Source organism: Gambusia affinis, linkage group LG06 (genome assembly GCF_019740435.1).
Source record: "Gambusia affinis linkage group LG06, SWU_Gaff_1.0, whole genome shotgun sequence".
Taxonomy (NCBI): Eukaryota; Metazoa; Chordata; class Actinopteri; order Cyprinodontiformes; family Poeciliidae; genus Gambusia; species Gambusia affinis.
This window is the reverse complement of record NC_057873.1, coordinates 2,063,479-2,088,648: the sequence shown is the minus strand read 5'-3', so window position 1 is coordinate 2,088,648 and position 25,170 is coordinate 2,063,479. Positions and strand designations below refer to the sequence as shown.

The following is a 25,170-nucleotide window of genomic DNA, read 5'->3' as shown; positions in this document are numbered from 1 at the left end:
AAGAAGAAGCCCCGCGATGTCAACAAAGGATGAGTCGCCATGTTGGACTGATGGGAAGCAGATATTTCTCTTAGGTTGGTTCAGAACAGCCTTTTTAGCGCAGTTTGTTCCCTGAACAGAATTTAAGTTCTGGTTCCGGTTCGCCATGAAGCATCTCAGAACCGTAGAGGAAACCTTTGGCCGTCAGACCGAACTGGTTCTCCAGCTACTGCTGGAGGCTGCTGTGGAAGTTCTACTGGGACAACGGGAACCAGTAACTGAGGAGGTTCTACTGGATCAGAAACCAGTAACGAAACCAGTACTGGATTCGAAACGAGTAACTGAGGATGTTCTACTGGAGGAGGAACCAGTAACGGAGGTGGTGGGTCAGGAACCAGTAGCTGAGGAGATTCTACTGGACCGGGAACTTACTGCTGAGGAGGTTCTACTGGGACGGGACCCAGAACCGGAGGAGGTTCTGCTGGAGAAGCGGAATCAGGTGAGAGCTGGACGTGTTTTGGGTTCGGTTCTGTCGGCAGAGTGTTTCCTGAAAAGAACGTTCTGCAGGTTTGAATCATCTGTTGCGTTTAAAGTTCAGATTCTGGGCTCGTTTCTGTTCCCCAGGTTACAATAAAAATGTCAAACTGATCTGATCCAAAATCACCAGAACTGGTTCTTTCCAAGAACTAATTTACACGTGACAAAGAGGCGTCCAATAGATAATCTTTAATGGACGAAATTCTGCCTTTTCATTGGTCAGAATAACTTTCATTTAAAGCTTCAGTATGTAACTTCTATAAAAATGTTTTTTTTGTTGTTTTTTTACATACATGGTAACAGCTTTATTAAAGCTGTTACCATGTTATGATCGTTTGTTATGAGACAATCAGTAAATCGGCGGATCTCCTCCTTGAAAGCCAAGAGGCGGGTCTTAGCGCTGTCAATCAACTGTGTGAATAAACTTTTAAATGTGCTAATGTTGAAGAAACAGCTTAAAGGAAAACTTTCTATATGTTATTGGTGGCCATGCTAACTAGCATTATTGACAGTTACATACTGCAGCTTTGATGGTTACAGAACTTTATTGGGCCCAAAGGATCTGTTCCTTCCTGTAGAATCAGCCATGTAGACACAGAAACACACCCATCTGGATTATTATTATTATTATTATTATTATTATTATTATTATTATTATTATTATTATTATTATTATTATTATTATTATTATTTGTTATAAATCCAATAAAATGATCAAAAGTTCTGGTGGAATTTAGTTCCTGATCAGGCCAGAAGGTTCTGGTTCTGGTTTCTCTGCTCTCTGCCCAGGTTTAACCTCTGACTCTCCTTCGCCCTGCAGCTGAGCAGTGTTCTGGTTCTGATGTCCAGAGAGGCGGTTCGTAAGATCCGCAGCATCTTTAGAGAACTCTACCTGACCGTTCTGATGGAGAACGAAGCTCTGAAGGACAAAGTGAGGCGACTGGAGGGAGAAGAACCACAGAAACCCAAACCTGCCACTGCAGTGAAGAACCACAAGGCTCCCAAAGTTCGGTCGTCAGGTGAGGATTTAAAGCTGCAGTATGAATTTTATAAAAAATATTTTCTATGTATTTGTTGAAGCCGTCACTGCATCGTGACAGTTTGGTATGAAACAGACAGTCTGTGAAAAATCGAGCTCTGCTGCCTTCTTTCAGTGAGTAAGTTGTTTCTTCACCATTAGCACGTTTAGCAGCTAACATGAGGTTGACAGAGTTAGACCTTCCCCTGGCTGTGATGTAACTTTTATAGCAAATGTTTTTCTAGATATTTGTTGAAGCTGTGACTAAATAGTATGAAACAAATAATCTTTGAAGAAAAGTGAACTCCTCTGCCTTCTTTGAGTGCTAGCTAGACACAACCAGTCAAAGCCAGGAGGCGGGTCTTAGCGCTGTCAATCATGCCCATGTAGGCACAGCTCCCCCTGCTCTCTGCTAAAGTACACTAGCATGACTGGCAGTAGTCACTTGTTTCTCCACCATTAGCACATTTAGCAGCTTGTTCATGATGTTGATTGACAGCGGTAAGACCCGCCTCCTGACTCTGATTGGTTGGTTTTGGTTGGGAACCATGCATTTCTTCAGCTTGATTTTTTCACAGATTATCTGTCTCATATCCGTCACATCATGGTGACAGTTTTAACAAATATATTTAAAAAGTCTTTTTTTGTTTTTTTTTATAAAAATGGCGTACTGCAGCTTTAAGGAGGGAACTGTAACTCTGCTCTGTGAGCGAGAACCTTCTGAACAGGAAGTCGTTTATTTTTAATGTTGTAGTTTTGTGATGCCTTCGCTGTCTCTCTGTGTGTCTGTAGTTTTGGACCCGTCAGTCCGGTTGGCTGAACTCCAGGTGGTCTCGGTTCGGCCCACCTGCAGCGACCCGGTTCCGGCGATCTTCACCCATCTTTCTGTCCAGCAGCCAATTGAGCGAAAGAACAGCTGCTGCGTTCCAGTGCTGCAGGAAAAGACGGATCTGGTTGCTCCAGGCTCCCCGCAGGTTGAGGCTGAGGTGGTTTTAGAGACGACCCAGATCTCCACAGAACCTGAGACCAAAGACGGACTGGCCAATGGACTTCCAGGAGGCGACCGGGTCCAACCTGAGGAAGAGGGAACCCTGGTGAGTTCAGGAGCGCCCTGGAGAATCAGAACATTCAGTTCTATCACAGCTGGTCAGGGTGTTGAACTCTTTGGTGGTGTCTTCAGGGATCAGAAACTACAGAAGTACCAGACCCTGGTTCTGAGGGTCCGACGGGCCTCCAGAGTCCAACAGGTAAAGTTCTGATTTATGTTGAACAAAACATTCAAACCGCTGCAGTCAGAATGGACAGAACTGGGTTGGAATAGATGGAACCGGGTCTTAAACTGGACAGAACTGGGTGTCCTGCCGGGCAGTTAACCGATGCAATGTCCTTTTCCTAAGGCATTGCAATAAATTTAACGTATTTTTTGTGATTGAACACGCTGACCTTGGCCCGGCTCTGTCAGTATTCTGCTGCGGTTTGGTCCAGGTGCTGGTACCTCTCTCAGAACCGGTCCCAGAACCTGTGTGTGTGTGTGTGTGTGTGTGTGCGTGCGTGCGTGTGTGTGTGTGTGCAGCTGCGAGCGCGGAGCAGCAGAAGGAGCAGGAGCGCTGGCGGCGGCGGGAGCTCTACAAGGAGAAGCGCTTCTTCTGCGAACTCTGCAACAAAGGCTTCCACCAGAACCACCAGCTGACCAAACACATGGCCAGCCACCGCAAGCCCTTCCCCTGCGACGCCTGCGACAAAGGCTTCTACAAGGCGCACATGCTGCTCAAACACCAGCAGAGCCACCAGCTGCGGGAGGCGCAGGAGCGTGACCCGGACAAGCTGCTGCAATGCGACCAGTGCAGCAAGAAGTTCCGTCTCCTGCGACAGCTGCGGGTCCACCAAGCGTCGCATCGGCTGGAGAAGACGCCGCTGGAGTGCCATGCCTGCGACCGCACCTTCACCTCTGCTGCAGCGCTGCGGTCCCACGAGGTGTCACACGCTAAGGTGAAACCGTTCATGTGCGACGTCTGTGGGAAGAGCTTCACCAGGAAGAAGAGCCTGCAGGAGCACCAGAGGGTCCACACAGGGGCGCGGCCGTACCCCTGCCAGACCTGCGGCAAAAGGTTCTCCACCAGCGGCAACCTGCGCGTCCACAAGAGGTCGCACTCTGACGAGCGGCCATACAAGTGCAGCGAGTGCGACAAGGCTTTTAAATGCAGGATGGGGCTGATGCAGCACCGAGTGGTTCACTCCGGAGAGAAACCCTTCACCTGCCATACCTGTGGGCTGAGCTTCGGCCTCAAGTACAACCTGCAGCGACACCTGCATCTCCACAACGGAGAGAAACCCCACCGGTAGGCAGACCTGAAACACTTCCATGTAGATTCAGACCCCGGGCACACCGAGACTGTCGCAGACAACGGTGGGAACGATTTGAGCTAACTTTAGTGTAGTATTTTTGCTAACTTTAAGAACTTTTAGCACACATAGTTTCCCCTAAATACATTTTTCCAGTTAAATCCTAAGGTGCTAATTGGCTATTTTTTAAGCTTTTAGTTGAATAAAGTTTAATATTTGTGTTGAAGTTTTGGTTATTGATCACATAGACATTATTTTTTTAAGGGGTTGAAGACTGTTTACATAGCAGTTCCATTTCCTCTACTCGTGTTCTCTCTTTTTTTTCACCAGTCACTTTATGTCAAACCAGAAAAGTTCAGGAACAAAATGAAACATACTGTACAGAACAAGGTGTAGACATAAACACAATATCTAAAGCCATCATGGAACATACAAATTCATCCTGCTGTGCTTCCCTCTGTTCTCCACTAGGTGTCATCAGTGTGGCGAAGGTTTCTCAGGAACCTGGGCTCTGAAAACACACATGCTGGTTCATGGTGTGGAGAAGCCCTTCATGTGTGACTGCTGTGGAAAAACCTTTTTCTACAACTGTCAGCTGCAGAAACACCAGCAGCTGGTTCATGGCGACCTGGAGGGCCGGCTGCCTGGCGCCGCGCGCCGCAGGTCCACCGGAGTCAAACCGTTCAGCTGCAAAATGTGCCTGAAGAGCTTCAGCAGCAGCAGCACGCTCCGGATGCACGAGAAGAGCCACCAGCAGACCAAGGAGTTCGCCTGCAACACCTGCGGGAAGACCTTCCACCTGCGGCACATGCTGCACTACCACCAGCGGCAGCACACCGGCGACCGGCCGCACGTCTGCTCCTTCTGCAGCAAAGGCTTCCTGCAGGCATCGCAGCTGAGGCAGCATGAGCTGCTGCACACTGGGGTGAAGCCGCACCGCTGTGAGCATTGCGGCAAAGAGTTCAGGACGCCTCAGAACTACCACCGCCACCTGCTGGTGCACACCGGAGAGAAACCGTACCAGTGCAGCGTGTGCAGCCGGCGGTTCCGGCAATCCAACCAGCTCAAGTCCCACATGCAGATCCACACGGGCATCAAGCTGTACTCCTGCGACCGCTGCCACCTGGGCTTCTCCGACTCCCGGCAGCTGAAGAAGCATCGTTGCGGAGACGAGTCGCAGGAAACGCTGGAGTCTGACAGCAAAGGCAGGAGACAACGGGACGTCTTCGGCTGGACGCCCAACTTCAACAGCTAGACGCTTCAGACTCAACCGGACTAATGACGGAAAAGAAACCATGACTTTACAACATGGAGACCAACAGTTGAAGTCAACTAGATGTGGTCAGCTGTGTTCTTCTGCACACAAATGGACATTCTGGTGTTCCTTACATTCATTCTGCAGACATCCAGACAAACGTTTCTTTTTAAACTCAGGGATTCAGTAATATGGAAAACCCAAATGCATCCAAACACTGATTAGATCCACTGATCCATTTTGTTCCAAACTTGCAGCGTCGGGTGATCTGATGGTCCATTTTCCTGTCAGACTGCAGAGAGAAACTAACCAAGTTTAAACCTTTTTAAATTTAAATTTGTTCTGAGAAAATCCTGAGCTCAGCTTTCAATTTGTAGAAAAAAATAAAGTTGTTATTTGCACTTGGAGGAATCTGCTTAGTGTCTGTGCAGTCTGTAATGTAAAAGATTTCATGGGTTTCTGGAATAAAATTATAAATAAAATGCAATAAAAGTCTCATAGAGACAGAGAGTTCTTATAATAGTAATCATGAATTAAAGCAGGAGTCAGCGACCTTCACCATCCTGCCTTATCAATGAAACACATATAAAACTAAACAGTTTTGACATGTGTTTCATTTTTGGTTGTATTACAAAAACTTGTATAATAAAATAATGAATGATTTTCTTCAATGAAAAAAAGAATTTGCAAACAGAAGACAAATAGATTACTTCATAAAAGAAAATATTTTTATTATTTTATTATGCTAATATTGTCCTTATATGCATAACTGTTATGTAGTTTTGAAAAAATTTGTGGAACTAAAGGAAAAAGAGAGAAAATGACTAAAATTGGAAAGCATTAAATTATTTTCTTATCATTGAACTTTTTATTAGTATTTTTCATTTTTGTTTACATATACAATGTACATGAACACTTTACAATCAACATAACATAAAACTTTAGCTTGGGAGCTGTTCCTCTATTTGTCCCGTCTAGTTTGTCTAGTTCTTTATTTTTGTCGCTATGTTTTGTCTTGAATGTTGTCCATTTCTTCCACTTCTCTTCCATTTGTGTTTAAGCATTAATTTATTTTTATAGCACAAATCTAAAACAACAACCACTTAAAGTTGCGGAAAGTTCGGGATGTTACACACTCTTGAACAGTAGGTGGCGGTGTGCGCTTTTAAAATGCTAGAGATCCCCCCACTATAAGAAAGAACAAGAGCGTGACCTGAGGACGCATGCGCACAGTCCCAACAACAGTCAGTTCAGGCGGGTTCAGTCCACAAGCTAACGCCCAAAGAATATCAAAAACGGCCAAAAGCCACCGACGTTTGACTCCTGGTACCTAATTTACTAAAACAACATGACGCCTTGCGGGCTGCGAAGCTGGAGCGGCTCGTATCCGGTAACCGTTGGCAAGTAAACTTTGGACCGGCTAACGTAAGTTAGCTTCAGTTGGAGCTGAAGCAGGTGAGGCGGTGCTGGCTCTGGTAAACTCTGGGCGGCGGGGGGACGGTGGTTCGGAACCAGTCAGAGGGGTTCTGTTGGGATGCTTTCTGACCGCAGGACGAGATGTTTGGCCCCCATTTTCAGCTGGAGAACCTGTCGGTGTCAGAGAGCCGTTAGTCTGGGGAACACAGGGCGGTTTAACGGATGTTTTAGCTCAACGAAACTTGAAGAAAAGCGTTGTAATTAATTGAATTCTTAATTCGACTCCAGTTTTTAGGAAAACAAGAGATTTTATTAGCTATATACAATAGAAAACAACGTGGCATTACAAACGTGCATCAGTCTGTTTTCCCCTCTTGTAAGCCATATTCATATTTAATATTAGCGGTATACATTTTATATAAGTATATTTAAGTTTCAGTGGGGATTTTCTTCAGCATAATGACAAAACTGGGAAGTAAACAGATTATATTTGAAAGAAAACAGATATTTTGAGTTAAAACATTACAAATTTATGAAATCCTGCTCTCAAATTAAAAATGAAAGCTCTTGGTATTAATTCCTGCATATGTGTTGGCGGAACTGAAAGGAAAATGTAGTAATTTGCTGATATATGGAAGAGAAAGTAAAAAATATTGATCTGGTACCAATACTCCGCTTGGTATTGATAGTATTGATAACTTGGTCAATACGCGCAGCCTTAAATTACGTGAGTACTAATTTTAGGATTTAATTTCCCATTGGGATCAATGAAATATTTTTGAATTGAATAAAAACAAGCTGCCCTGGCAGGAAACTCAAAATTGCTTGAACAAGATGGCGGTCACACTACTTCTTTGTGAGTGAAATATTTTAATCCGTATTTTCTAACTACAAGACATAATAGTTCAGACGGCATCAGTCACAGCAAACACAGGAAAACTCTTAGACATGTTGCATGTGGTACTAGAGGTGGACAATACAGCCAAAAGGAAATATAAAATAAATATATGTAAACAAATTATGGCTACCAAAAAAAAAAATCTGAAATCAGTTAAGTATAAATACACAAATAAAACAAAATGATGTGGTTTAACAGGACATATTTAGTTTCATGTTAAAACACAAATTATGTGCAAAACTGAAATCCATCCATTTTCTAACACCCTTATCCCTAATGGGGTCAGGAGGGTTGCTGGTTTCTCTCCAGCTACGTTCCAGGAGAGAGGCGGGGTCACGGGGTCACCCTGGACAGGTCGCCAGTCTGTCGCAGGGCAACACAGAGACATACAGGACAAACAACCATTCACACACACACACTCACACCTATGGAGAATTTAGAGAGACCAATTAACCTGACAGTCATGTTTTTGGAAAACCCGCCATGCACAGGGAGAACATGCAACATTCCCCGGGCCAGGAATGAAATCTCCATTTTCAAAAATGTCACATAAAAATCATCCGCTTACTTCCAAATGACCAGGAGCTGAACCATCATTTTAATTTCTTCCATCTGTAACAACAGTCAGTGTTTTGACTTTTAGCTTTATCTTCCTCCTGCTCCTCCTCTTCCTTTTCTCTCTTCTTTCCTTTTCTCCATCTCAGCCTGTCCCAGATCCTTCTGTCCTCTTTCTGCTCAGACTTCAGGTTTCCTCTTTATTCACAGCAGGTTTACTAATATTTCTATAAATTAACTATAATTCTCCTATTTTAGTTCAACTGCTGATGGAATATTGGGCCTTAATATGATGTAAAGACCAGCAGAGGGCGCCCTGTGTGCTCAGGAAACACACTCTTACAGCTGATGATGATGATGGTTTGTGCTTCAACAGTGTTCACTTGTTCCTCGACTGACGAGGAGGACGAAGATGTCTCCGGTGTCTGAGGTGGAGGCAGGAGGCAGGCAGGAGCTGGCTCTGACCTGGGAAGACTGTCTGTGTCCGGTCTGTCTGGACATCTTCATAGAGCCTGTCACCCTGCCCTGCACACACTCCTTCTGCAAGGTACCACACACACACACACACACACACACACACACACTCCTTCTGCAAGGTACCACACACACACACACACACACTCCGGCTGCAGGGACTGTCCATAATCTTGACCCAATACTTTGACCTTTTTGAATTCTGCACCTGAAACTGTCAGACCTGCTGCTGTAAAGTCACTGTCATCAGAGAGAGGGTTTAAAGCTGTAGTTACCATGGTAACTGAGAGGCGATGCTTGAGCTGGAGTCACCATGGTAACCGAAACGACTAGTGATGCTGGGGTCTGGAAAGGCCTGACTTATCGGCCCGTTTCCGTAGAAACGGTCATCAGATGCTGCTGCTTCTATAACCTAGAGCAGAACAGAAGCTGTCCAGCAGGTGGCGCTCTGCCTCCACCACTCATCCCATTTTGTGTGTGTGTGTGTGTGTGTGTGTTTCAGGGCTGCTTCCTGGAGTCGGTGGACAAGGCAACACTGTGCTGCCCCATGTGCAGGAAGCGGGTCTCCAACTGGGCCCGCCGCAACAACAAGAGGAACACGCTGGTGAACCTGGACCTGTGGAACCGGATCCAGACCCTCTTCCCCCTGCAGTGTCAGCGCCGCCTGAACGGCCAGGACGCTGAGGAGGACGACCGCACAGGTACGCCGCAGGTGGGCGCGCAGGTACGCCTGACACGGCGCGTTTCTGTCTTCACAGGGACTCTGCATTGACTTCCTGATCCTAAACTCAGTTCTTATCTTAGTCCCAAACCCGACCCATAACCCAGAAACAGAACTGCTCCCGATCCAAAACTAAGACAGAAACAGTTAATTGATTATTGAAATAATTGTCAACTAATTTAGTAATTAATCATTAACCAGAATATACAGATTCAAAATGTCCATTTGCTGAAGGAACAAGACATAGAGCCGTAACGAGGCCCAAACTTCACAAAACTTGAGCCTCGGATAAAAAAACAAAAACCTTTTATCTCTAAATCTGTTCTACCCAGAATTCCTCACTTGGACTAGTAACTTCACCTGGTTCAGCTTCTGCTCTCCAATTACTAATCAGTTAATCAATTAGTCAGCAGATCAGCCTTACTCTGTATTGATCAACAGAAACGTTGAGCTTTTCACATTTAGCTGCTGATACTTAATATGTTAAGCAATCAAATGTTGGTTTTAAAAACAATAAATAAATCTAATTGTTTACATCTTTTAATGAATTTCTAATGTAGAAAAAGGTGCCACTGAAAAATCTGCAGAAATTTAATCCTCAGAATAATTTATTACTAAAATAATTGTTAGTTGCAGCTTTAAGCACAATGTAGTATTTGGCTACATTGTGATAAATGGCCCTTAGACTGAATCAAATTAAAACACACACACACACACACACACACACGGTCAGACCAACTGATCCTCCAACTGTGTCTCTGTAAAACCTCCAGAATCATGTTTTGGTTTTTAAATCTCTGACCTGAGGAACAGCAGCTGTCACATGAGCTCTGCTTCACTAACAGGATCGTGTGCGTGTGTGTGTGTGTGTGTGTGTGTGCGTGTGCAGTTCCCAGAGAGTTTCCCAGGGTCTGCCATCCTGGAGAGCTGCGGCAGGAGTACGAGGATCAGGTGACTAAGGTGGGGTCAGGGTGGGCGGGGTCTTGTTCTTATTTTGATTTGCCAATTTTGTTTATTTTAAATTAAAATAACTCTAAAAAGCAACACATGACACTAACTGGTGGCATGGTGACGGTGTGACATCACTGTGATGTCATCCAGGTGTGGGTCAGCTAAAGATCTCTGAAGCTTTACTTCTGTCTGTAAATGTTGCTTCTTTAAATAAAGCTTGATCTTGATGGTAATGGTGGTGGTGAGGTCACATGGTGAGGTCACGTGAGGTCACATGAAGTCACATGGTGAGGTCACATGACAGTGTGTGTTTGCAGCTGATGGAGGAGCGGAGGGCTCAGGACGAGGAGGAGAGCAAAGCAAGCGAGGAGCTGATCCAGAAGCTGCTGGCTGAGGAGCAGCAGCAGCTGCAGGAGGAGATGAGGAGGAAGGAGGAAGATGAGCGTCTGGCCAAGCTGCTGAGCAACCAGCTGGTGTGTGAGGTCGCCGAGAGGTCATGGAGAGGTCACGGTGTGCTGTGGGTTACGCTAAGCTGCTTTCCTCCCACAGAACTCCCAGGAGAACCTTCGTGTTCCCGACGTCGCTCCGGTCAAGAAGAAGGAAGTCGTTACGGGACACATGGACAGGTGAGTCGCCCTGATTCAACTCCACCTAATTAGCTTCTGTTACCATGGAGATGGAGTCAGTCTGCGCCACACTTGGGTGTCATCGCATCCTTAAAACGTTTTAAACATATGCATCTAAAATTAAGGCCTAAATTTAATTTTAAAAAACATCTTGGCCTTTAATATTTTTGTTGAGTCAAAACTTTTTAATTTAGTATTTTCTATGTTGGGATGCACCGATTGTAGTTTTCTGGCCGATTACCGATCTTTTAAAAAGCCCAATTTGTTGATTTCGATGTTTTTTATCTGAAAATTTGTGAAATACAATAAAGTTGCTGATTTGGCAACAGTGGGACGAATTCGTTAACTAAACATGCAGAGAGGCGTGGTGGGCTGGTCTGTCAGTCAGACCTCCCACTGCAGAGGACGGGATGATTTTTAGACCTTTACTGAGGAAAATAAGATCAGGAAAACGTTTGGCTTCCATGGACGTATCGGCTGATCGTTGTGCTCCCCTCGTTCTATAGAACATTTTTTTCCATCAAGCAAAGTTTGAGTTTGACTTATCATTCTGTGACACAAGGCGGTTGAGGCTAACGCTAACTCACTGCTAACATTCCTTTGTTAGCTAGCTAGTTTTTGCCTCCGTCATGGTCAAGAGCAAATTTGTGGCCAGTTGACTGGACCAATTTTTTTTTTTATGGTTCTGAAATTTCATCCATATTTATCTGAAAACGTTTTAAATTTGAGTTGGTGAAACCTGCAGAAACTCCAGTTGAGGAATTCCTCTGTTTTCTGGGTCCAGAACCAGCTGGACCGGACCCGATTAGTGCCTGGACTTTAAGGAACTCGAAAGTCCACTCTTCTGTGTCAGTGAACACACCAAGTTACAGAAATGAGCTGAAACCTTTGACCTTCAGGTCCAAACAGCCATGAAGTTCATGTGTTACGGCAGCTGGAACCGGGTCTGTTTGGTTCTGAAGGGTCGGACTCATTCCCAGTCAGGTTTAGTGGAACCTGGTTCTGTTGGATCAGCTGAACCTGGTTTCATTCAGCTGCTCCTCGGGTTCCTGGTCACATGGTCTGTTTGACAGGAAGTGACACGTTTATCCGGTTCGTTTCAGGTTCCTGTGTCCCTGCCCTCCTCCAGGCTCCGCCCCCGGCTTCATAACCAATAAGGTCAGTTTGAGCGTTCTGAACCTCTTTGTAGCCGATGCACAGTGATTACATCACTTCCTGTTTCAGGAGAACATCCTCCTGATGGAGGCGGAGCTTCACCCAGAGCAGCCCCCCCCACCGGTATCATCAAAGAGGAAGAGCTCGGAGCTGGACCCAATGGAGGAGGAGAAGGTGACCTCCAAGCGAGTCCAGGTGTGCTCCCCGCCTGGAGAGGAGGCGGACTGGGAGGCGGAGCTTCAGGAGAGGCAGCAGCAGGAGGAAGACGACCTCCACCTGGCTCTGCTGCTCCAGAGGGACCTGGACCGGGAGGAGCGACGGAGAGCCACGGACCGGAGCAAGGGCTCCTCCGAGGCCTACCTGCTGCGCGCCAAGAGAGGTGACATGGAGGAGGCGGGGCCATCACGCATACCTGCAGGAGGAAGAATACGGCGAATGCGCAGCAGGTCCATCAGTAAGTCCGTCAGCAGCTCCGTCAGTAAGTCCGTCAGCAGCTCCGTCAGCAGCTCCGTCAGCAGTTCCGTCAGCTTCCCGTACCTGCGCTCGGTCTCCTCTGCCTCGGTGGTCAGCAGAGGAAGCAAACAGGCCACTCTGACCGAGATGTTCACTCGTCCTCACTCCTGCTCCTCGGCCTCGGCTGCCACAAGAAACGCAAAATAAAGGCATTTTATTTTGTAACCCGCACTTCCTGCTGATCAGTGATCACTTTCTCTTCACGGTTTGTTTCCTGATGTTTCTGGGATCATGTGATCAATCAAGTGACACTCTGACTCAACGGCCCCCCCTGGTGGTCACATCACCGGAAGTAGGACTGATAGGCCGAATCTGCTAAACATTTAATCAGATAAAATCAGCAACAAATCAGAACAATAACTTTAACAGTTATTGATCTGATTGGTCAGCATAGGATGCACTGAAGCTCCTCCCCCTTTAGCAGCTGGAGCATCAACACTATCATGGTTGGATCCTGCAGGGGGCGCTGTGAACTGTTCTTGCAGGATTCAGACATTTATCAAAACTGTTTTGTTTTTTTGTTTGTTTGTTTTCTCTCAAATTTTAGTTTAAATACAAAAATGTCTGATTAGAAATAAAAGTTCTGTTAAGTTTCTCCTGCTTTGATTCTTTAAGTTCGTCCCCCTGATGATTCAAACAAACAGAACCAGTCGGAACCAGATCAGATCTGAGTTGCTGTACTGGCCCATACGGACCTGGTTCCAGTGTAGCCAACTGGTTTCTGGTTTCCCTTCATAAAATCCTTTTTTATTTTACAGACTAGGACTCTTTGGTATCAGTCAGAAGGTTCAGATTGTGTTCTGTCATCTGGACTCCGACACAATGGAAAATGTTTGAACCAGTAGGAGGCGACACTGAGACAAGACACATAATTAAATATTTAATTAAAGGAACTGATTAATTAGCTCTTTAAACAAAACCAATATAAATAAAACAATAGGAAATTCAAATTAATCCAAATAAGTTCAGTACAAACATCAAGATTAGCTGAACTATAAATAAAAGACTTAAAAACTCAAATCACATAAATTGGTCTGCCTGTAAAAGCATCAGGCTGCAGGAAGCCGGTTCCAAATGGGAACTGTTTGTGAATTTAGTCAAATATTTACAGCAGTCATTTGAGTTATTTAGCCAGTCAAGATAAAAATAAAAATAAACCTTTTGCTGGTAGCCTAATTTAGCTTCAAGCTAAATATTTTACTCCAAACTGAATATTTAATTGCTAAGCTAGATATTTAACTGCAAAATAAATAGTTAGCAAGCTTACTATTTCCAAATATTCAGTTAGCTAGGCAGAATTATCTAGATAAATATTTAGCTAGCTCAGAGCTAACATGTTTATCTAATATGAAGTGGAAGTGGATTATCAAAATAAAAGCTGGTCTTGAGAAATTGTAAACTGCTGACTGTTTCAGTAACCGTCTGTCTTTAAAACGGCTCATCCTTTAAGATGAAATAACACGACGCGATTTGAAAGATAGGGGAACTAAATATTTATTCTGCTAAACATGCAGATTGAAATTTAAGTATTTAGCTGAGTAACTTGATATTTAGTTTGTTTTTGATAGTTTTTTATTTTATATTTTTAGACTATCAGAATCGCTCCATAAAACAGCAAAACTCATAATGTTTTATAATGTTAGAAGTCATTAAAAGCTCTTTAAAAATCACATTTAAACCTGTGACTGATAAACTTTAACATTTGACTAATGAAAGCTCCTTCTCTGCATTAGCTGTAGGAAGTGGATTATCTGGGCAAACAGCGGACAATACAGCTGCTAACAATGTATTTAACATGAATAAATAGTAAATATTTAGCAACAGACACATTATATATGACTTCTGTCTCATGATGATGGTTATATTTGAGGTGAATGACAAGCTGAGCTTAAAGCCTCAAATAAACAAACTTCTTTAAACATATTTCTGGAGTCTGATAAAGTTTCTTGTCGTGTTTTTGTGGTTGCAGTGGTTTAATAATAGAATCAGACCAGGTCGGAAGCAGAACCAGTAGAGTTCTGGCAGTGTTCTTCATGTGTTTAACATTTTTTATATGACCTGAAAAGAACAAAATAGAACCAGAAATCTGTTTCTGCTGCTCTCATGTCGACCAGAACCCAGAATAAATTCAGATTTTATCTCAGAAAGTCAAAGTAAGCATGTTTTCCACGATGCGGTTCATCTGTTCGCAGGACGTTTCGTCACCATGATGTGGTTGCTGTTGTTGTGTCACGTGACCCGGATGAGTCGCGTGCTGACGTCAGAGCGGAGCCCATAAAACCCACGGTTCTCGAGGATCTCAGGTGTTCTGGTTAAACTCATGTCTGTGGGATTTTGGGTCAAGTCATGAACGGTTCTGATGTTTCAGTTTGAGCTGCTGTTTGTAAACCACACACTGCAAAACTAACAATAATTTGTTTCATAAGATGAAATATGTGCTTTGGAAACTAACGATCTAGCTAGCTAGCAAGCTATTTAGCTGGCTAAACACTTAGCTTTCATATCGTCACAAAAGTATTGTTTTTAGCCAAAACGTTTCTTTTTTAATTTACAAAATCACGTATGTCAATAAATGACTTAGGTAATTATATTAGGAATATGACAATATTACTAGTTAACTAGTTAAGTTAAATATAGTTAACTTCTTCACTAAGTATTTATAGAACAGAAAATGTTGTTTGGTAGGAAAATATTTTTGCTCCAACCTAAATATTTAGTTTGAATTGTCTTTCAGCAACAAAAGGTGGTAATTTTACCATAATTATTTTTGTCAAAAAATGACTCAGGTCATTATTTGACAAAAGTGACAATATTTAAAGTATGTAAATATTTATTATAGAAACTAAATATTAAGCTGGCTAACTAAATATTTATCTTCAAACTTAATATTTAACTTATAGGTAGCTTGCTCACTATGTATTTATGAAGCTGAATATTTATCTCAGTAATATTTAGCTTCAAACTACATATTTAGTTTGGTGATAAATATTTAGCTTAGAAACCAAATATTTAGTTCCAGCCTAATTGTTTGCAAACTAAATATTCAGCTCCATAAATACTTAGCTCCAAACTAAATATTTAGCTCTGAGTTAGCTAAATATTCAGTTAGCTCTGAGAAAGCTAAAAAAATTAGTTTACAAACCAGATATTAGTTGGTTGACCTAGATTTAGTTTGTTTATATATTTAACTGTCTGATTAAAAATTGAGTTTGAAAGTGACATTAATAAATGTAGAAAATATGGCTGAAAATGAACCTCCATTTTGTCAGACTAAATGACCCAAATTATTGCTGTTAATGTTTGACTGACTTTACCGCCTCATGGCTCTCAGTCAGTCCCCGGGGTCCACTAATGCACAGATCCAGAACCAGTTCAACTTTCCACTATGATGGACCAGAACCAACTGGACAACATTGGGCACCAACTGTAAACTCAAACTAAATTTAAGCAACATTTTTCAATGACTGGTTCCAGTAGAAAACAGAACTGGACCCTCAAACCTGAGAATGGGTTGTTCTCCCTGGACCCTGTTCCAGGATCCGGACCTGCAGCCGGTCCAACGGAGAACCTGATGATGTCAGCGATGAGACACATTTCCCATGAGTCTTTGGTGCCCTGCAATGAATCACAGGAGCAAAAATAAGTGGTTCTGCTTTTAAAGAACTGAAATTAGAAGAAAAGGTCACGTGACAACCAGTAGCTGGTTCTTCCAGAAATGGATCAAGGTTCTGCCCCCTGGATTGGACCAGAAGAACTGTGACTGACCTCCAGTAACGAGACGTTGTTTTTATTTGAGGACTCACAACAGGTCGGATTCAAAATCCAGGATTTCCATCAGTTCCTGCTGGCTTTACGTTTCAGCTTTCTATCATGTTATATTATTCTCTCATCAAAAAGAAAGATAAATATTTAGTTTGTGAAGTTAATATTTAGATTTCAAATTAAATATTTAGTTCGGATCTTTGACATTTATAAACGTAGGAATGAAATGGTGAAAACATGAATTTGAAGATTGAACACCCGCATGTTTTCTCTATAGGCTAAATAAACCAAATTACTGCTGTTATATTTTTTACTGTGTCATTTTAGAAAAATCTCCCAATAATAAATGAGACGAGCGCAGATGGGTATGGAAACGGAATCACGGATCAAACTCATCGGTTTCTGATCGGCTGTTGACTGAACAGATAGAAACCAGGTTAGCTGAAGCTGTTAGCCTGTTCCAGAGCTAGCTGGCTGCACGGGATGAATCACCATGGCAACGTAAGCGCTACTGCTTTTGCAATCGAGGCTTATTTAAACCAGGATATCCAGAAAATTCTGGCTTAATTCGCTCTTCTGGTTTAATGAAACATCCCTAATCTTTGTCCTGCTCTTGTTTCCTGTCCTCACTCAGCAGGCGTGTCCTGCCGTCCCAGAGTATAAATGGGTCCGTTTGTTCCGCTCAGGATCTAAACCGGGCCGACGGACTTCACGGTGAGTTCTGCTTTTTTTTTATGACTCCATGTGATGCTGATTCAGTTTGAAACCTCTGCAGCACCAAAATAAATTTTACAGACACATTTCAGCTTCCAATAATTAAATATTCTCAGATTTCTGATTCAATATTTTACACCGAAACATCCAGGAACAAATCACTTTCCTGCTTCTTTATAAAATAATTTGTGTCAAGAAAGAAAAAATTACAAATAATGTTAATAATCAGCTATGCTTTGCTGCTGTTTAGCATAAACAATAATTTAATAATTTTTTCTAATCTGGAACTTTAAAAAAAAAATGCTTCTGAAAGTTTAATAAAAAAAAATAATAAATTTAAACAGAAGAAGAATTTGTCAGTGGGAGGTTCTGAAAAATCAGGAACAAATGATTTTCCAGCTTCATTATAAATTAATTAATTTGTGTCAAGATCCTAAAAGATACCAGTAGTGTTAATAGTTAGTTCTGTTTTCCAATTATTTAATTGTTTTATCTGATCTGAAACTTTTGTTAAATTGCGTTTTAAAGTTTAATAAAAATAGAAATTTTAACAAAGAAGAATTTGCATTGAGGTTTCTGCTGGTAGGAAATGTCTCTATGTGGGAGCTTCTGTGATTGGCTGCCTAGTTGTGACATCACACAGGTATAAACAAACAGTTCAACCTGTTCTGTGACGTCAGAGCTCGTGTTCTTCAGATCAGGATCGGTTCTGATCCATCAGCACTGATTGTTTTTAACCCTGTGTTGACAGATGTGCGTGTCACGGTATCTGTTATATGTGGGCTTCGCTCTGGTTCCCATGGCGATCATCTGCATAGTGTCCAACATCCTGCTGCTGTTTCCAGAGATGACATACCGCTTCCTGTTGGATGGCCATGTGACCAGAGAGGCCACCTGGGCCACGGGTCTGTGGGCCTCCGGCTTCCTGGTGAGGTCATGGCGAAGGTCATGTGTGAAAGGTCATGTGTGTGTTTGTTTCTGGGCGGCCATGTTGTATCTCACAGCGGTTTGGTTTCAGGTTTTACTTGGAGCGAACGCCTTCATCAAGCGCAGTGGAACCAGAGGCTTCATTGCTGCCCGGACTCAGGTGAGCTCCACAGCTGCAGCTGACTGACCCACTAACATCTGGTCCACTTCACCTCAGAACCAGCTGGGACCTGGGTCCAACATCTGCTCTCATGTTTCACTGAACTGGTCCAAACCGCAAAACATCTGGCGCACCAGGAACTACATCCAAAAGACAACCTGCTGTTACAGATGTGTGCTTTTGTTTCCAGATGTTTCTCAGCTGTAATAGATGTTTTTATGTTTTTCCAGATGTTTGGTCTGGCCCTGTACTCCTGCCTGGGGCTGCTGGCTGCCTCCGCCTGTTGTGTGGTCAGCGCCACCGGTCTGGTTCAGGGTCCTCTGTGTCTCTACAACTCGTCCTCCGGTCTCACCTGGGGTGTCCCCCTGAAGCCCGTCCCCAACAGGTGAGGGAGACCCGTCGCAGGTCCAGATGTTGCAGTTCGGTCTCCAGAACAGGAATCAGTCCAGATGTTGTAATCTGGTCTCAGTCCAGATGTTGTGGTCTCAGTCCAGATGTTGTGGTCTCAGTCCAGATGTTGTAGTCTGGTCTCAGTCCAGATGTTGTGGTTTGGTTTCAGTCCAGATGTTGTGGTCTCAGTCCAGATGTTGTAGTCTGGTCTCAGTCCAGATGTTGTAATCTGGTCTCAGTCCAGATGTTGTGGTCTCAGTCCAGATGTTGTGGTCTCAGTCCAGATGTTGTAGTCTGGTCTCAGTCCAGATGTTGTGGTCTCAGTCCAGATGTTGTGGTCTGGGCCTCTGACCCCATGTGACCCGGTTTCGCTGCAGACATGCGGGTTACCTGTACAACCAGTCGATGTGGTCGGGGATCTGCTTGAAGCCTGACTTGGTGGTGGAGTGGAACGTGGTTCTGTTCAGCATGATGGGGATCTGCAGCGCCGCGCAGGCCGTCCTCTGCGGGCTGAACATCCTGAACTCCCTGGTGGGGTTGGTTCTGGGCCAGGGCATCCGCCCATGACCAGGTGAGTGGGCGTGGCCAGACCTGAAGGCGACACCATCTTGGATTTCTGAGCGGAGAGGCCTGTCGTTCCTCACCTGTAACTTCACCTTCCTGTGTTTTTGGTTTCAGGTCGCTCCAGATTCAGAATGAGGAAGTCAGGATTTTCACAGCAAACCACCTCAGACCCTTCAAAATAAAAGCACAGATGCACTTTACCTGACTGATAGCTCTTATCTCATCAGTTTTATTCTCTGGTGATTCCTGAGAGTAAAACTGATTTATGTCTATGATAAATGTAACATAAGTCAAATTTACAGATTTCACCAGCAGCTTGAAGATCAGAGCAATTCAGATTTATGAAGGATTTATTTATTCCTGTATTTAATAAAGCAATAAAGTCAAAGACTCTGAAGGCTTTAACTACCACACAGATAATTTATTTGACAACTAAATTATGAAATGTAAGCAATTTTACATAAGTACCGTCATAATTCAGTTTGGAAAAGTTTTCTTTCTTTTATCTATCTGGCTTTATAAGTCCTGTCACAATAAGCAATAAATCAATTAAACACATGATAAATAAAAATGAATTCCATGATTTTCATTTGCATCATTTATCATTTTTCTCTTTTCTTTCTTTCATTGTTTCTTTCTGCCAAAAACAGGATGATAGACGTCGTCAGTCTGGTGCTTTGGTCCCAACTAGAGACTCCATAATTCATTTTACTTGTTTCTATTGTTATGTTTATTTATTTGGATATTCCAGTGTTAAAGGTTCATTAGAATTTAAAGTTTATTCATCTTTGAGAATGTGGTCTTGCTTTATTATTCATTGCCATTAAATTACTCAAAAATGGTTTTGAAACAATAGTTTATCACAATAACTTTTAAGATAATTTATGTGACCAGCAAAACAGGCCTAATATGCCAAAACTATTTGACCACGGGAACAAGACAAGATGTATCAGATGCTTTTATGTCACAGTACAGTAACATTATTTCAGCAAGATGTTGGGAGCAACAATTTTGTCACGCAGATGCAGCAGCCAATCAGAGAGCTGATTGATAACAGGAAATTACATCACATCAAAAATAAACTCTACAGACCAATCAATGAACAGCTGGCAGATTTGACTCTGGCTTTAGTGAAGAACTTATTTACCTTGCAGTGAATCCATACAGTGGGCTCAGGGCAGAAAGAGGGTTCAGTCTGAACCACAACTGGACCCGCCAAGGAGCCCATATTAAAAAGTGTGTCATAAAAACCCATAACTGCTACAGAATCATGCAATTCAAATTAAAGTTTAAATCCCATACAATCTAAGTGTTAAAAGCTTAAAGGAATTGTTAAAAAATAATGTAAAGATATCAAATCCTAGAAAAGTTAATAGCCAATAGAATAAGTGGCTTTAGCTAATTTCAGCCAATCACCTTGATTGTCCCGCCCTTATTTGAATTTTCCCTGAACCAGCTAGTTAGGTTGATGAGACCCGCTTGCTAACCTCTGGTAAGGAACCCACTAACTTAATGAAACTAACTTTAATTATTCAAAACTCTATGATATTAATTGTTTTTATGCTAAAAGCTTGAGGTAAACCTTGTGTGAAGACTGGGTGAGACAGCCGAGCAGAGGACTGACGATAGTTTCCCTTCCTGTTTTTACTGGTGAGTTCACTTCAACCTCGCGGGTCTGTTAGCCGCTATGCTAGCTTTTACTGTCGTAAACGTCATTGACGTGTGCTTAAAATTGCTAGCATGCTGTCTCTACGAGTTACGGAACCAAAATAAAACAGGTCAAATATGTAATTTAGGAATTGTAATTTTTTTTTTAGCTACGTGGCTAACAAACTACGTTTGCATTGCTCTTTGTTACATTAAAATGCATATAATTTTTAAAGATATGTATTGTGTTTTATTACCATAAATGTATATTTTATTTGCATTAATTGGATGAGAATAATGCTGTGTTCGGGACAAATATTGGTATATAAATCTTGCCGTGTGAAGTAGGCATCAGAGATAAAGTGAGGAGCTCTGTCATCTGCTGTATTGAGTCAGTTGAGAACGGCTCCTTGGTGTCTCCCTTTGGAAGTTGCCTAGGTAAGGCCCACTCAGATATATTCTGTTTGGCCTGGGGATGCCTTGGAACCCCCCAGTTTGAGCTGGAGAATGTCACTGGGGAGAGGGATGTCTGACGTTCCCTCCTGGACCTATTGCTCTCATAGTCTGGATCACTGAGGAAGGATGGATGGATTTCTTAACAACTTCTCAAGAATTGCCTCTATAATAGGAAAAATACAAATCTTCTTTGCAGTTTTCATCAAGCTGGAATAGTTTTTCAACAAGTCGGCCTGAGATTCCTCCTTAGAGACAGTCACCCTGCTTCATGTAGATGCATTCCTGTCTGACTGCATCCTCAGGCTACTGAAAGCTGTAGGTTTGATCTCAGAGGAGGAAGACTCCAAGGAAGTGAAGGAGGAAAAGGAAAACTGAAGACTGGACTAAAGATAACTACAGACAGCTGGAAAGTGAGCAGGAAGATTGCAGTTCCTTTAATTACAAGATTGATGAAAACAAACTTAGCAAAACAATGTTACATACAAAAACATAAGAAGTTTTGGTCATTTTCAGGGCTAAAAATGACACGTTTTAATGAGTTTTCCATCAGTTTTCTGAGTCTGAACCCTCTGGTCTTTAACACGCTAAACCTCACTAGTTGACCGTGACGTTGTGCTGAGGGTCTTGTCCTTGTTGAGGTCAATGCTCCGCAGCTGCTCCTCGTTGCTCCTCCTGGCCTCCTTCTCCTTCTGAGAGGAGAAACTCTTGTGCCTCAGATGAAATCGAAAACCCTTACAGAAGACAAAGTAAACCAGCGGATCTAGGCAGACATTAAGAATTGAAACAATGGTGGCGAACTCCATGAGGTAGTAAAACACCCGGTCTGAGGAGCGCTGCTGCAGAAACGTGAATAGGAGTCGGATCAGGTGGTAAGGAACGAAGCAAATGCAGAAGATGCAGATGAGAACCAACATTTTCCTCCTAGACCTCTGGAGCATTCTGGAGCTGCAGGAGGCGGACTGTCTCTGCTGAGCCTGCAACACCCTGCGGGAGGCACTGTAGTAGCTGAAAACCATTGAGAAGAACACCAACAGAAAGATGGTGGACGCACCGATGTGAAGAGTTCTATAGATCAGTTTGGTGGAATCACTGTGCAGGTCCTCACAGCTTTCTTCACCTGACATGTCGGGTTTCAGGGTTTTTAGCAGCATGGTGGAGTACGCTGTCATCGGAGTCAGGAGAAAGACCCATGTGGTCAAGGAGGTGATGCATGCAGCTCGTTTAGTCAGCAGGAAGAAGGCTCCAAAAGGACGGACCACCTTAAAATACCTAAAGAGACAGAGAGGGGCGCTAAAGAGGTTCCTTTCTAAAACAAATCACCAGTTTCACAAAGAACTGAAGCTACTCTAAACACCACAAATATCCAAGTACTTAAGCAAGATCACAGAGGTGCAGCGGTCATCTAGTCTGCAGTAGAAACTCTGATACCTGTTCAAAGCGATGTAGGAAACTCTAGTACCTGTTCAAAGCGATGTAGGAAACTCTGGTACCTGTTCAAAGCGATGTAGGAAACTCTAGTACCTGTTCAAAGCGATGTAGCCCATGAACAGGATGCTGGAGTACATGTTGAGGAACAGAATGGAGGCTCCAAAGCTGCAGTACAGCAGGTGAATGGTAACAGATCTGGTTGCGTAGTGGATGATGCGAAGTGGCAGGCTGAGGCAGAGAAGGAAGTCGGCTGCTGTCAAGTTCTTCAGGTAGATCATCAAGCTTTTAGAGCCGTTTCTTTGAGGTTGGCAGCAATGAAACCACAAGGTGAAGCTGTTGAATACCAAGCCCACCTGGAGAGAAAAACGTTAGGAACTCTGGTTTGGACTGGACCGTCTCTTTGAAGATAGTGAGGAGACGAGGCGCTCACCAGAAAGAGCACACTGTAGACTAGGATGAAGATGAGATGAGTTGATCTCTCACCAGGGTTACAGGGGCCTGGATTGGTCATGCTCTGGTTGGGAACCGAGGCGTTACTGACTGCTGGGGTCACAGACTCTGGCACAGACATGTTTCTGTAAGGAAGATGTTTTCTTAAAACCTCAAGTTGACAAGAAAGTAAGTAAGTATTAATATGAAGAAAACAGCTTGTCGGAAAGAGTGGAAACCTCTCAAAGAGACATAGACCCACCTTCAAGGCTCTAAGTTGTGAACTGAAATTTCTTGTAAGTCATGTTTGATATGCAGAATATTTTATAACTGGACGTGATGTAACTACTTGATTGTGGCTGGAAAACACAATCAAGTGTTACGTGAACTATGGCTTCATGTCTGACGCAACATGAAGCCATAGTTTGTTTTTTTTTGCCTCTGAAGAGTGAGTCGGTTTGCCACCCATCTGTAACCACCCAGTGGTTACTGTGAAATAAAACGAAAAATAAACCACAGATTTTCTTTGCGATTAAAAAGCTGCAAGAAGAGAAGACCAAGAATAATGAGGTTTGAAAAGTCATCTTAATGCCTTCATCACTTATTGTAAAAATCTGTTAAAAAAAATTAAGCACAAAAAAGTGAAGCAAAAAATAATCCAAATTCAACTGGACTGATATTTATCTTAAAGATTAACCTCACATTTTTATATTTTTTAAAGAACTGTGTTTGAAGAAACGCTGAAATGGAAACCAACCTGGGTTCCAAACTAGCATAAAAAAACAACCAAACTCCAACTGAAAGGCAGGTGAGACGGTAAAGACTGGATCCTATAGCTGGTTCTTATGGTTTCAAGTACTTACATGTCCGTTTGTTCTTCCTGTTACCTGCTTCAGAACCAGGTACTTCTGGGTTTTAGAAACGACCCGTCTGATGGTTGCTCAGCATCTGCATCTCTTCTGCTCAGACAAGTGAAGATCTACCTGGGAAGCCGTTACTCTGATTCCCTGAGGTTCAGATCCTGTTGAAGTGTCTCAGCAAACGCCTGCCGTGTTCTGATTGGGTACTTCAGCGGCTGCTGGCCTTTTGGGTTTTTGGCTTGTAACAGAAGAGAAACTTCTCACTTGTGCTTCCTGTTTGCTTTGTGGCATGGACTCTCACACCAATAGATGAGCAGCAGCTAATGGTGCTGCTCATCTTGCATTGCATGCATTTACTTTGTATTTCCACCCTCAATTACAACAATGTGCAAAATAATTTTTACAATATTTGTGCTTTGCAAACATCTTTGTTACCCAACCAGACTATTTACCCAATCAGTCAAAATGACTTTGTATGTTATATGAAAGTTGAAGTTCTCCCGTCTCTGTGGGGTTTTTAAAGTAAATGAATACATTAGATACCATTGTTGGTTTTCTCTGGGATGAATTGACCATATAAACCACTTCATCATTAAAAACCGCCTCACACCAACATAAACCATTTCCTCTAAGAGACGGGAGCTTTTTCACAGTTGGTTTGACTCAATGCAGATGAGCTTTTGATTGTACTGGTAAAGGTCACAGTCTTGGACCAGGTTCTGATATTTTACTCATCAGAACTGAACTTACATGATCTGACCTGAAGACATTAGGACTTTCTAAGTCCTCTGCACTGGAATATTAATATTTTATAGGGTTTCCTTGAGTATGGGGATGGTAATTCTATGAGTTCAAACATTGGGTACTGTGAAGATGCCTGAGCACCAACATGCAATAAAGATACCAAGAGAGAGGAAAAGCCTTTTGAAGAGGAGACAGAAGCAGAGATAGTTAAGTACAGTTTAACCCGGTGTCATCTCAGGAATCTGCTTTGAGGAAGTTAACAGCCGTCAAGCCGGAAGCTCCTCCACTCAGCCGAATGCATAAACGCACCAAAACAGCGAATGTTCAGTTGACCGCTCTAGTAGCAGGATACAGCGCAGGGCATTGTGGGTAAATGCAACCAAAACACGTCAGCCTAGCACTAGTGGGAGAAATGGTACGTGGTCGTTGGCCAAAGACAAAAAGAGAAATCCTACAAGCGCTATAATCTGCCTCCTCCTCTCCCTTGGTTGTCAAATCAGGTTAGTGGTCAACCAGACACTCAGAAATGTAGTTAAGGTGTGTGGGTGTTAGAGAAAGAGTCATAATATGATTTATACAGTTTTTGACATTAGAAAGAGTCTGTTTCGTCCTTCTCAGTATCGGCAGTGAATTACATCGTAGCATCTT

The 25,170-nt window shown here is 43.0% G+C and overlaps 4 protein-coding genes and 1 long non-coding RNA gene across 10 annotated transcripts; 4 read left to right on the top strand and 1 right to left on the bottom strand.

Annotated features, from left to right (window-relative positions):
• Position 1: 1 nt before the first annotated feature.
• On the top strand, positions 2-5,632 carry LOC122832833 (zinc finger protein 345-like). Its single transcript, XM_044119961.1, has 6 exons — positions 2-478; positions 1,337-1,535; positions 2,327-2,628; positions 2,715-2,781; positions 3,108-3,873; positions 4,349-5,632. The coding sequence occupies exons 1-6, from the start codon at positions 146-148 to the stop codon at positions 5,130-5,132; spliced, it is 2,451 nt and encodes an 816-aa protein (XP_043975896.1). The 5' UTR covers positions 2-145; the 3' UTR covers positions 5,133-5,632.
• Positions 5,633-6,320: 688 nt separating this feature from the next.
• rnf168 (ring finger protein 168) lies at positions 6,321-13,036 on the top strand. 3 transcript variants are annotated; one of them, XM_044119955.1, is made up of 8 exons: positions 6,321-6,557; positions 8,378-8,548; positions 8,978-9,176; positions 10,086-10,156; positions 10,465-10,620; positions 10,697-10,773; positions 11,877-11,931; positions 11,998-13,036. In XM_044119955.1, exons 2-8 carry the CDS (start codon positions 8,414-8,416, stop codon positions 12,586-12,588), a joined length of 1,284 nt encoding a protein of 427 aa, XP_043975890.1. In that variant the 5' UTR covers positions 6,321-6,557; positions 8,378-8,413; the 3' UTR covers positions 12,589-13,036. The 3 variants fall into 3 exon arrangements, with proteins under 3 accessions (XP_043975890.1, XP_043975892.1, XP_043975889.1); XM_044119957.1 differs by having other exon boundaries at positions 6,322-6,587; positions 10,086-10,147; XM_044119954.1 differs by having other exon boundaries at positions 6,322-6,587.
• Positions 13,037-14,671: 1,635 nt separating this feature from the next.
• Positions 14,672-19,158, top strand: LOC122832832 (transmembrane 4 L6 family member 5-like). 3 transcript variants are annotated; one of them, XM_044119959.1, is made up of 8 exons: positions 14,672-14,744; positions 16,531-16,704; positions 16,841-16,917; positions 17,669-17,845; positions 17,936-18,004; positions 18,235-18,389; positions 18,772-18,965; positions 19,073-19,158. In XM_044119959.1, exons 4-7 carry the CDS (start codon positions 17,669-17,671, stop codon positions 18,959-18,961), a joined length of 591 nt encoding a protein of 196 aa, XP_043975894.1. In that variant the 5' UTR covers positions 14,672-14,744; positions 16,531-16,704; positions 16,841-16,917; the 3' UTR covers positions 18,962-18,965; positions 19,073-19,158. The 3 variants fall into 3 exon arrangements, with proteins under 3 accessions (XP_043975894.1, XP_043975893.1, XP_043975895.1); XM_044119958.1 differs by lacking the exon at positions 14,672-14,744 and adding an exon at positions 16,073-16,249; XM_044119960.1 differs by lacking the exons at positions 14,672-14,744; positions 16,531-16,704 and having other exon boundaries at positions 16,724-16,917; positions 17,669-17,670; positions 17,763-17,845.
• A 1,163-nt stretch (positions 19,159-20,321) lies between these two features.
• LOC122832829 lies at positions 20,322-23,905 on the top strand. Its single transcript, XR_006370876.1, has 4 exons — positions 20,322-20,450; positions 20,529-20,608; positions 23,640-23,726; positions 23,815-23,905. It is a non-coding gene; the product is annotated as an uncharacterized LOC122832829 (long non-coding RNA).
• LOC122832825 (P2Y purinoceptor 14-like) lies at positions 21,476-23,927 on the bottom strand. Of its 2 annotated transcripts, XM_044119946.1 has the most exons (4): positions 23,782-23,927; positions 22,920-23,064; positions 22,583-22,842; positions 21,476-22,330 (listed from the first exon to the last, which is right to left on the bottom strand). In XM_044119946.1, the coding sequence occupies exons 2-4, from the start codon at positions 23,058-23,060 to the stop codon at positions 21,646-21,648; spliced, it is 1,086 nt and encodes a 361-aa protein (XP_043975881.1). In that variant the 5' UTR covers positions 23,061-23,064; positions 23,782-23,927; the 3' UTR covers positions 21,476-21,645. The 2 variants fall into 2 exon arrangements, with proteins under 2 accessions (XP_043975881.1, XP_043975882.1); XM_044119947.1 differs by lacking the exon at positions 23,782-23,927 and having other exon boundaries at positions 21,583-22,330; positions 22,583-22,822; positions 22,920-23,030.
• Between the last annotated feature and the right edge of the window lie 1,243 nt (positions 23,928-25,170).